At 47.1% G+C, this 11213-nt stretch overlaps 1 protein-coding gene across 1 annotated transcript in view; it reads right to left on the bottom strand.

Moving 5' to 3' along the window:
• Nucleotides 1–7645: 7645 nt before the first annotated feature.
• The window catches only part of PLCH1 (phospholipase C eta 1), a gene marked incomplete at both ends in the record, with an annotated part of 30816 nt that continues 27248 nt past the window's right edge, over nucleotides 7646–11213 (bottom strand). The window contains one exon of the mRNA XM_082288273.1: nucleotides 7646–9753. Coding sequence (XP_082144399.1) covers nucleotides 7646–9753 — 2108 coding nt within the window. The remainder of the gene's footprint in view (nucleotides 9754–11213) is intronic.

The following is an 11213-nucleotide window of genomic DNA, read 5'->3' as shown; positions in this document are numbered from 1 at the left end:
TATTTCTTTAGGCTTAAGAAAAAGCTGCTGCCGATGCATTCAGCAAAGCCCTGTCAGCCAGTCTGCCTTGCTGTGGAATATTAGCAAACAAGCACTTATGGTAACACAGCCAAGTTTAACAAGATCTCCACTTATTAGCCAGTCATTTTTGGTGGGAGAATATGGCATTGCTGTCAGATCCATCTGTTCAGTGCACAGCCCATGCATAGAAATCACCTCGTCTCACACATGGGGAAAGATTGGGGAGAAATCTGAAGGTAAGAGTGAAAGATGAATTAAAGATCTGTTAATAAATAGTGAGAACTCAATTAAGATAACTGACTGTCTGAGAGCAGCCAGGGTTTGTTCTGGTGTGGAGGGGGTGAAACTTCTGTCTCTCTGGCCCAACATAAATAGGATTTGTTGCAGCCTGCACAGATGAAATGCTATCCACAGCCTGGATCACCACCAAGTGATACAGACAGGAGGCACAAGAGCATTGCTGGGGAAAGCCATGGAAGGAAAGCCTCCAAGAAGGTATCAATTTAAACATTTTTTTTTTCAAAAAACAACAAATTAACCTGATCGCTTGCTACAAAAACCACTGCTGGTGTAGCTGGAGTTACTTCCTTGGAAGAAGTGGAAATGGAATGAAGAAACTAACAAATGCTAGAGGAGCTTCAAGGGACAAATATATATCCCTAACAATATCCCATTATTGTTTCTCTTTTTACATCTAAGAGGTTGAAGGAAAGGTGGTCAGCAAGAGAACAGCTGCTGGAATGATTTCATCAACAAAAGCAGGAGGCTGCCATTGGATTCTGCTGGGGGTGAAAACTGTGAGCTCTGAGGGGTTGTGTTCCTGTCCCTCCTGCAGAGGAGATGCCTCAGGAAAAGTAACTGAGAAATCCAAACTGGATATCATATTCCAGTTCTCACCTATCAATCAATAACGGTTTGACTAACTCTGAAACCATTCCAATAAAAAATGAATATAAATCCATTCAGCAACTGCAGCCTCTGGACTGTTGAGCCTGGGAAGGCTTTGGTGGATCAACACCCCAGGACTGCCATCACTCCCCACAATTCTTTCACTTGATAACAAATGAAAATATATGGGATGCGTATGACCAGCAACTCAGAATTTTGGTCTAATTTAGATTATTATATGCCTCAAACAAAATACATGGAGTTACTCCTTGTTTAAAGCTTCCCATCAGAGCAGCACTGGGACTTGCTGTGTGAATTCCTCCTGCTGAGCTTTCAGCATCTCCATTATGTGCAGCAGGAGGTGCTGCCAAAACCATCCCAGAGAGAGGAACCATTTCCTCCAGCTCTGGACTGAATCCCTCTGCATCATTCCCAGCACAGACCTATAGCAGAGCAGGGCCTGCTGGCCTGATGATGGATGAGCCTGAGTTACTGGCCAAAGAAACACCTCCTTTCAGTCAAAACAAGGGCTTTTCTGCAAGGAAATCAAAGGGACAATTCCTGGACATGTGTGCATCAGCCCTTTTCCCTCACTCCTGTTGTCAGTCCAGCAGCATTCCTGCTGCAAGGCTGGCTCAGCTCTGTGCCTGGAGCAGGGGCCAGAGGAGCTGCTGAGGATTCATCTTTCCAATTAAAAATTATATTGATTGGTAAATCTTGGTTTCTCTCATGAAAGCACATATTGGCTTCAGGAAATGCTGAAAGATGAAATCCTCTGCAGTCTTCTCTCTCAGCTTGGATGGGGAAGGATGCCACTGCAACCAGGGCCTCATAGTTTCCAAATCAAACTTCCATCTCTGGTGGCTTTGGAACAGCTTCAGATGGACCAAGTCTGGACAAGCAGGCAAGAAACAGACCCCACCCCAGCACACGCCTGGGGAAACTCCACCCACTGCACCAGTTACACTGGATGCACACTGTCTAAAGCACCCAAATTTAGCACTCAGTTATGTTCCCTCATCCTGTTGAACTCTGCACTGCAAGAGGATCCTCTCGGATGCAGCTGAATTTTCATGTTACTGAAAAAATGTTACCAGCGCTGGAAATAAGAAAGTCAAATTAACACGACTTGCAGCACTCTGCAGCTCTCCATATTCTGTTCTCTGAGCAGTATTCATTTGCAGAACTCCACTGAATTTAAAAGTGTCACTTCAGACAAACACATCTTTAACCGAAATAAGATTTTGACTATAAATGTTTAAGATGTGAAACACTAAATTAAAGAATCCACTTTAAAGAGCTTGTAAGTTAAACAGTGCTTGAAAACTCATCACAAATCAATCATCTACTTCCAGACATCTGTTTCACTTAAAAATGTGCTTCCTTAAGTCTATTACTCCTTAAAATGGGATCACATAAGAACTGTCTGACTGCACTGGCGAGCTGAAGTCTCCCCCCAGCTGTACTTTATTCCCCACCCAAGCCACGCCACTGGAACGGGGCTGGAGCGGAGCAGCAGCGCTCGGGGAGTCGCTGCCAGCCCGGGGCCCTGGAGCGCGTCTGACTCGGAGCCCCAGCCCAGCGCTGGTCCTGCCAGACACTGCCAATCCCACACAGGCTGCAGCAGGTCTGATCCCAGCTCGGCCCTTCGGGAATCGTCTGCTCCTCACGCCACCGCACAGAGCACTGCACCCAGCGACGTGGTTCCTCAAGGAAGGAGGTCACAGCCCTCCCTCACAGCTACAGGGCTGTCCCACACCCAAAGTTTTGGGCTGTCAGACACCAGAGTTCCCACCCCTGGTGTCACTTTGTACATGGCTGCACTCCCTGTGTACTGGGATTAGATCAGAGAACAGTGGAGTTTGGAAGAGACCTCACTGATTTGAATACAAAGGAACTATTTCCATGTTGTTATGAAATATGACATGGAAGTTCACATTTTTTTTAAATGCACCCACTAGGAAAAATGGGATTTATCTTTATTTGCAAGTGCCCAGCCAAGCAACCAGTGAAATCCAGACCATTCAGAACCTCAAACTCCCTTTTCACCATCCTTTCCTGTGTTTTCACTGCACACACACATACACACAGAACCAAAGCAGCAAATCCATGTGGCTCCACCTGCAGAGAGGCTGACGAGCTCCTCAGGCTGGAACTGGACCCTCCAAACACTGCTGGGACTGCAGCAGTGCCAGGCCAAAAGCAAGGCTCTGCTGCAGGGGGTTTTCACGTTAGAACCCCAGCTGTTCCTAAGGCAAGGACTAACAAAGCCCTGCAGCAGCTACAGCTGCTCTCCCTCCCCTCCACAGCCCCCCGTACACACAAACACAGCCACGTCCATCTGCCAGGCCAGCCCCGGGAGCAGAGACAAGGGAGGGCCAGGTAACTCAGCTGCACCTGGACTGCAAACACTCCTGCTTTGGTCCATAGCTAGACTAAACTCACATACAAAAGAAGATATTTCCACTTCCATGGCTTTCTACACACACACAATTCCACCTCAACTAGGCCAGCCAGGCACTGCGCATTTTAATTTCTTTCTGTCTCAACCAACACAGGACTTTGAAAGATAATCTCTGGTAGAAATTCAATTTATTTCTCCTCCTGCACATCTAAGCAGATCTGTAATCAGTGTAATCACTGTGCCACTGTCTCGTGTGTGACTGAGGGTCCTGCACATGATTTTCCCTGTTGCAAACACGAACAGCATTAAAATCTTATCAAAACAAATCCAAATGAACATCAATCCAAGAACAAAACTGACCCAGCATGCTCCTGGGTGAAAATCTGGCTGTTCTTTCATGAAATGTTTTATTCTTACATAGCTTAATCTTATTTAAGATGCGAATGGGAAACTCAGGATGAAAGTCCTCCTACCAAAGCATCAGCACAGGGGCTCCTGTGCCAGGAGTGAGGAATGTGGAATGGCTCCCTAACACCTGGAACATTCTGTACCACTGGTTAAAGCAGGGGCAGTTGATATTCCAGTAAACAATCACATAAATGTAACTGGAGACTCTTTCTGGTTTTGAATTAGAAAATATATAATTTCTCAAAAGTAATATTCCAAACCCATCTGTTCTCTGCAGATTCTCGAACAGCTTAATTTATGCCTTCTTTCATAAATTAGCAAAGCAATTTAAGCCTGCTAACCCAGGATGCGAGCCACTAGCCTTTCGTAGGCAAAAGTAATTGTTTATTTTGCATTGGTGCAGATTCTGCACTAAAAAAAGTCTTCACTAGATGGATTTTCAACAAGCTGCAGCCTCGTTCAGACAGTTTAATTAATTTTGGGAGAGGACTAAAATTGAATGGCCTTATAGATGTCTGAACTGCAGATTGCTGGTCTGTTCCACCCATATGTCTGAAACCCCTGGCTCTAAACAGTGCTGCTTGGAATCCACACACCAGATGTTCCCATGGTTTAAAGACTGAGTTCTGGAAGTGCTGAATTTCCAAACTCAGTGTCCCTTCAGTTTATGATCCAGGGCACAAAGCTGGACAAGGAGGCATCTGCAGTTTTCCCAAAGTGTCCCATTCCCACTGAGTTTCAGAGTTGCTGCACAGAGCATGTCACCTCCAGGCTGGATTTTCTGGGACCCCAAATCGCTGCTGCAGCACCAATTCACAGTGACACAAACACTTCTGACCCAGAGTGCCCCACACCAGCTTGGGGCTGGTATCACCAGTACTCACCAGTAACACCACATCACCCAGACACAGAAGGATCAGCAGTGTGGCTCAGGTATCCCAGGAAAGCTTCATGGCAGGAACATCCCTGCTGGAGCAGCTGGATTGGCAGCAGGTACATTTGTTTATATTGCTTCCACTCCATGAAAAAAAATGAAGCTTGTTCATTTAAACTAAAAACTGAAGAAATATGATATACTGATATATATGTAAATATATATATGTAAAGATTATAGAAATCTTGAATAGATATAAAATCCATTGGAATTGAGACTATAACCTGGTATAGAATGCAGTAAATCTCCCTTAAAATAATGGGTTTACAGCAAGTGACTTCACTGAAGAGTGACATCTGCCCATCTCCAGTTCACCGTAGCCTCCCAATTAGTACAGAGAAGACTACAAATTAATCAAATAAATGGTGCCTTTAGCTTTCTGTTCCATCTTTTGTCCTTGTCCTACATTTCTACTATTTGCAAGTTCCAGATTCAGAGCAATATGGAGAGTTCTAAGCAAAGGAGAAATTACTGTTTATACCAACTCTGATCTGAAAAAGAAACTGAAATTTTGAGGTTTCAACATCTTTATACACTTATAGACCAGTTCCTAATCCTGTGAAACCTTGAGCACTTATTTAACAGTAGGCCCAGAACAGCCCCCAAAGCTGTGGGGGTCTGACCCCTCCCTGTCCTGGCCCCAGGAGGAATCCTCACCTGCCTGTGCTGCAAGGACAGCACAGACTCAGCTCCTCTGCATCTCATCTTCTTCCTTGCAAGCTCTGAATGATCTCCATTTCTAGCAAATTGAGAGATGGTCAAATGATTATCTTGTAGACACCTGGTGCACTTGCTTTAATACAAAATACTAAATTTTATCCAAATGTATTACATGTGCAAAATATATAGGTGTTAAAACACGTGTTTAAGGACCAAAACCAATTCTAAATACAACCTATTGAAATGTAGGTTCTGCAGACTGAAACCTCCCTGTTTTACCATCACCTTTGCAAACAGACACAAGAATGGTCCTTCCTCAATGCTCCATGTGCAGGCCCAAACTGCAGAGCCCTGGAGAGCAGCAATCAGTGGGAGCTGGTACAAGCACCCTCTGCCCTCTCACCTGTGCTACATCCCAACAAGGCTGGGAACTCCCTGGATCCTCTGACTCCAGTCCCTCCAGGCTCAGAGGCCCCAGCACTGAGAGCTGAGGAGGTTTGGCACAGCCCAGTGCTACACCACCAAAACCAAACTGGCGCAAACAAAACAGAATTTGAATCTCAGTGAGAGGAGGGGAAAACCGCACAAGCACCAAGTCCAGTGAGACAGTAAAAACCACTGAGGCTGATGTGCCTTTGGCTCCAGCTACTCTACAGAAACCCTGCCCTGCTCCATTAGCCAAATGTCACTGTCCCCATCTGGATTAACTTCTAAAATTAAGAGGAGAGTATAAGAGATTATGTGTTAAAACTGTGCTGCAATAATCTATCCTGACCTCCTGCAAGCATCACACAATTTTCCTAAATTAATTCCAACTAAAGCAAGGTTTTTCACCTCCTGCAATGGAGATCTTGTCATTTGCTTCCTTACAAGGCACTTTTACTAGGCTTCAGCCACACCTCCCAAACTGCATCCTGGGTATGAGACAGAAATTCAGGTCCAAATCTTAAGGGATTAATCCAGTGTCTGGTTCTGTTCCTCCATGGAAAAATGCTTTTTGTTTAGAAAATCCACTGTTCTCTCCCAAGCGATAATACAGCAACTCTGTGTTAGAGCCTAAGTGGAACAGTCAGACTCAAATGTGGCTCCTGATCCACAAGGGAGACCAGAGCTCAGCTGCCATCTCCAGCCAAGAACCACCGTGTGAAATGAAGGATCTTCCCTTCCTGCATCTCCTGCCAAGACAGGTGTGTGCAGTCACTAACTGCTGCTGGATTCAGCACCAATCTATCTGCTGAATAGACCTTTTTCAGAAAACATGTAACCAAGTGCTTAAAAATCTATTTTAATGATGTTTTCAAGAATAATAATACTCTGCATTACAAAAGAAAGAGGTAAAAGGTACGTCTTTGACATATCAGAAAAACTTACAGCAAAGGCAAAGAATATCTTCCAACCAAAATAAAGCTATGTTGTTCCCTACAGGGAAGCTTCAGGTGTCTGAGAATCCTTCACCCAATTCACTTTCAGCCTTCAAAGAAAAGGGTAAACAGTCAAAACAGTCACTCTACCATGTCAGCTTTAAATATTCCACTGACTGTCAACAATTTAGCAATAAAATTACAAATATACAGAAAATGGATCTGCTGTATCAAAGCTACTCACACAACCAAAAGCAAAAATACATAACGAAATAAGCAGAAATTAAGTGTTTTCATTCATAAAAGCAGAATTACTCCCACATTCCACTCTGTCCCAAATCAGCATTCAACACAGTAATCAAAAAGGAAGACAACTGTTGTCATATTTTGTAGAGAGGGCAGAAGACAAATCTACACATGACTCACAATTTTGGACTAACCCTAATTCTACAAACCATTTGCTGTAGAATCACAGTTCATACATGAAAGCATGTAAAATTAATAATAACAATTCAGAACAAGTGATGCTAATGAAGGGTTGCTGCCTGTTGGGCAGAACAAGCCCCAGTCCAGCATTCCAGACACCACAGTGCTTTGGAGAATCCTCACAAAAGGCCAAAAGTGATCACCAAAAGTGTTTTTCCAAGCAGGAGGACAAGACACAAGGAAACCAGTATTGCCTTCAGTGCAATGTCAGGCTTTGGAGCACAGCATTACAGACACAGAATGCTACAAATGCACAGACGGCCCCGCGCTCCCTCAGGTCTGGCCCAAAGTAAGGCAGCCCTAGGGCCAGAGGGTGGTTCCTACTTCCCTCAGCTCTGACAGGAAGGGGCACGTTAAATCTCCACTGATTCACGGGCATGAAACTGCATTTAGAAATAACTTAAACCCTCCTTACAGCTCCTCACTAGCCCGGTTCACTGCAGTGCAGCAGCCGGGAGCCCCGCGGCCGTACCTCGGCACAGGCTACAGCCTGAGCAAGAAGTAGACCTCGGGCTGCTCCTGGGCGCCGGGCGGCAGCCGCAGGCCGGGCCCGTGCCCGCAGAGCCCGTGCCCGCAGAGCCCGTCCCCACAGCCGCGCTGCAGGGCGGAGCAGGCGCCCTCCGGCGCTCCCCGGCGCTCGCCGGGGCAGCCGTGCAGGTAGCGGCCGATGCAGGAGCCGGTGGAGTGCCTGTTGGCGGCGTGCGGGGGCCCCGCGGCCTTGTTCCGCAGCACCACCCCGCCGACACCGCTGCCGTCGCAGGGCCTGGGCTTGCCCGCCGCCTCCTGCCGCTCCCGGGCGCGGCTGGCGATGTTCCGCACCCGGCTCTGGCTCCGGGACGACAGCTTCCTCACCAGGGCCCGGGAGCAGTCCTCGTCCATCTGCCTGGAGCACAGGGACTCCCGGCTGTCCTCCTGCTCCAGGGACAGCAGCTTCCGCAGCTGCTCCGTCAGCGCGTCCGTCGAGTGCGGCCTCACGCCCTGAGTGGCAGCCGCTTTCCTGTCCCTCAGGCCTGAGGAGATGAAGCTCCTGCTGATGTACTGATACTTACTCTCAAAGTTGCAGGAAATGTCCTCCGAGGTCAGGTCTCCCAGACTCTTGGACTTGCAGGGGCTGCTCTGCTGGATGGCCGGGTGTGGGGGGAACGGCAGAGCCCCCGGGAGCAGCGAGCAGGCTGAGCTGAGCTGGGGGGCACGCACTGCATCCTTGTGCTTCTCTGAGTGCTGCTGACACAAAAACCCAACGTTCTCATCACACGAGAGGAAAGGGAGCTGGCTCCCGGCAGTCCTGAAGTTCTTGGAGCAGTGCCGGGCAGCAGCACAGAGCCCGGCAGTGGTGCTGCTCCCTGAGGTCCTGTCACCGCCATGCCCAGGGTCCTGCTTCTGCCTCAGTCTCAGAGGAGAAGCCAGCTGGCTCATGTCCTCCCGTCTGTACTCACAGGCAGTGACCAGGAGGTCCTGGGAGTCCCCATCCACCTCTACGAGACTGCTGCTGTCCGAGTGCTCCCCAGTGACAGGGGGCCCCAGTGCCTCCTCAAAGATGAGGCCGCTGGAACCAAAAGAACTGGCACACTCAGGGGCTCCCCAGCTTGGTCCAGATTTTGTACCACAGTTCCTTTTGGGATTTGCGTTTAGCATAGAGAGGGATGAAGAACAAGGAGAGCCAGGCAAATTATTTTCTAGACTATTTAATCTTTCCTTGCACACTAATTCCCTGTGGCTGTTACATTCAGAAGCTGGAGATGCCTCGTGGATAATTGCGTACGTGGAATACTCTGCATCCTCCAGGCTGGAGAACATGGCTGTATCTGGAGTGGAGAATAAAGGGGATTTGCTGGATTTTGTGGGAGTGAAGTTGTGCCTACAGGGGCTGCTCAGGTCTGCAGCCAACACGTGTGGGAGTGCAGCCCCCAGCCTGTGGGTCTGGCTGCCGCTGCCATGGGGGCTGGAGACAGGGGGAAGGGGAGTTTGGTCATCTGTGCCATCAAACTGCCCAATGAGAGCGGACACAGCGCTGTCCAGCTCACTCTCAGTCGAGAGAGAGACTTCATCAATGAGGTGAGAAATGTCACTGTCCTGCAGGGCCACTGTGGGGTGACAGTCAGGGCCCTCAGAGCACACAGCAGAAGAAGTATCAGTCAGGGAAAGAGGTGCTGCAGTGCTTTTCCTCATATTGTATTTGTGATCCTCCACCTCTGCTTTCTGAGAAAGAGAAGTCCCCATGAGAGCGATTTTCCCTTCCTTAGACCCTTTTGTATCATCTTCCTTTTTACTGCCTGCACCGCTTTTGTGGTGTGATTTTTCTGTGGGAAGTTCAGAGTCAGAGTCCTGCACTAGTGGGACAGCTCCATCACAAAGATTATTCTCCTGATAGTCCATGAGGTGATTTGCTTGAGCTACACCATTTGCAAAAAGCAAATGTTCAGGTTGCTCCTGTGGAGGTGGTACTAAAGAGTCAGCTGTAGAATCCCTCTGGTCATTCTCCTTCTTGAACTGAGATGCTAAATTTAAAGCATTTGCCTTTTGCTCCGAACATGGAAGAACCAATTCTTTCAAGCTCGTTTCCTTCCCATTTGTATTGTCATCACTGTTGGCTAAATTAAATGAGAAACATATTAGTGGCATACAAGACTCTGCTCTATCAACAGCTATTTTGTCCTCAGACAGACAAATGGAGAACGCAAAATTAGGTACGGTTGTGACAGAACTTAATCATGGGGTTGTGCAGGTTTAGTACAAATTATCTGAGTGATATGAATAAATGGAAAAATACAACTGCAGGCACTTCATTGAAACTTCCTTGGAATGTCTATTACATCAAGCAGGTGATGTAATATTTGTTGTAAGTAATGTCAATGAGGTACCACATCATAGCTTGCACGTGGCATTACCTTCAGCTGTGTTCCTAGTCACATTTGTACTATAAAGAAGCGTGGCAATAAAGACAGAACAAAACAGCTCTGTTAAAACACACACTTGGAAACAAGATGCATGCTTCAAGCTGAGTCAAAAGCATTGAGTAGATGGACTCCAGACTGCTTTACACATGTGGTTACTGCAAAGTGTTACAATACAAGGATTTCATTTGCATCTTCTACCAGCAAGCAGCATTCACAAGGGCAAGGGTTTGAATTCCTCAAAATATACATATTGGATGTTTTCTCCACCAAATCCTCTTGTCTTTCTATGCCAGATCTGAGCTCTGTGACTCACTCCCTTGGAGATTAATTAAACAGGGACTAAAGAAGTAAACTTGGCATAACAGATACTGGTTTTAATGCTTGCTAGAAATCAGGTACTCTTGAAAGAAGCAAGGGGAGCCCCGACCATTCACTGGCAGCGACTGAACCCCTTGGTGGAGTAGGAACTGCTGCTAATGAACATGGCATTAAATGCCCATCTCCAAAATCTGGACAGTTCCCAGGCTTTCCAGTGCTCCAAGAGAAGGGTGGAAGAGATGCACATTTCCTTGATTTGCAGATTTATTTTTTTCTAATAAAGAATGGAGGAGAAAACGGACAGCACCCTGTCCCCCTGGCATAATTGTGGAGCAGCAGAGACATGTTCAGCCGGAGCATTTTAGCAAGAGAGATCTCTTTGGGACAGTGTCTTCCATAGGGTATGAACCAAGCCTTACAGAGGCTCTAAGGGACAGGATCCACCCCTCTCACAGTTAAGAAGGGGCAGGATTCAACCCTGTGACAGCTTTTTTGATCGCCTCCCAGGGCCTGTGCTTTTGGCAAAGGGTTCCTTTGCTGGAAGTGTGTAAGCTTCCTTGTCTGTAGCACCCTTGGGAAGAAACAGGCAGGAAACTGTCACAGCTGCTGTGATGAATGGCTGAGCTGTATCATCTTCACATCTAATTCATGTGCCTGGTTTGCAGAGTAGACACCTTTCCAGGTGTCACCTACGTAAGGAGCTGATCAAATATTAAAGAGATGTGATTTAGCCCACTGACTCTTCCTTGAGTTGAATAAAACTACTTGCACAGAGGCTGCAGCACTAATCCTTTTGAACACACTATTTCAACTTGCTACACCAAAAGTAATTTTGG

The sequence above is a fragment of the Coloeus monedula genome (genome assembly GCF_965178545.1).
Source record: "Coloeus monedula genome assembly, chromosome: 10".
Classification (NCBI taxonomy): domain Eukaryota; kingdom Metazoa; phylum Chordata; class Aves; order Passeriformes; family Corvidae; genus Coloeus; species Coloeus monedula.
The sequence above is the reverse complement of the archived record's forward strand: the minus strand, read 5'-3'. Positions and strand labels throughout refer to the sequence as shown.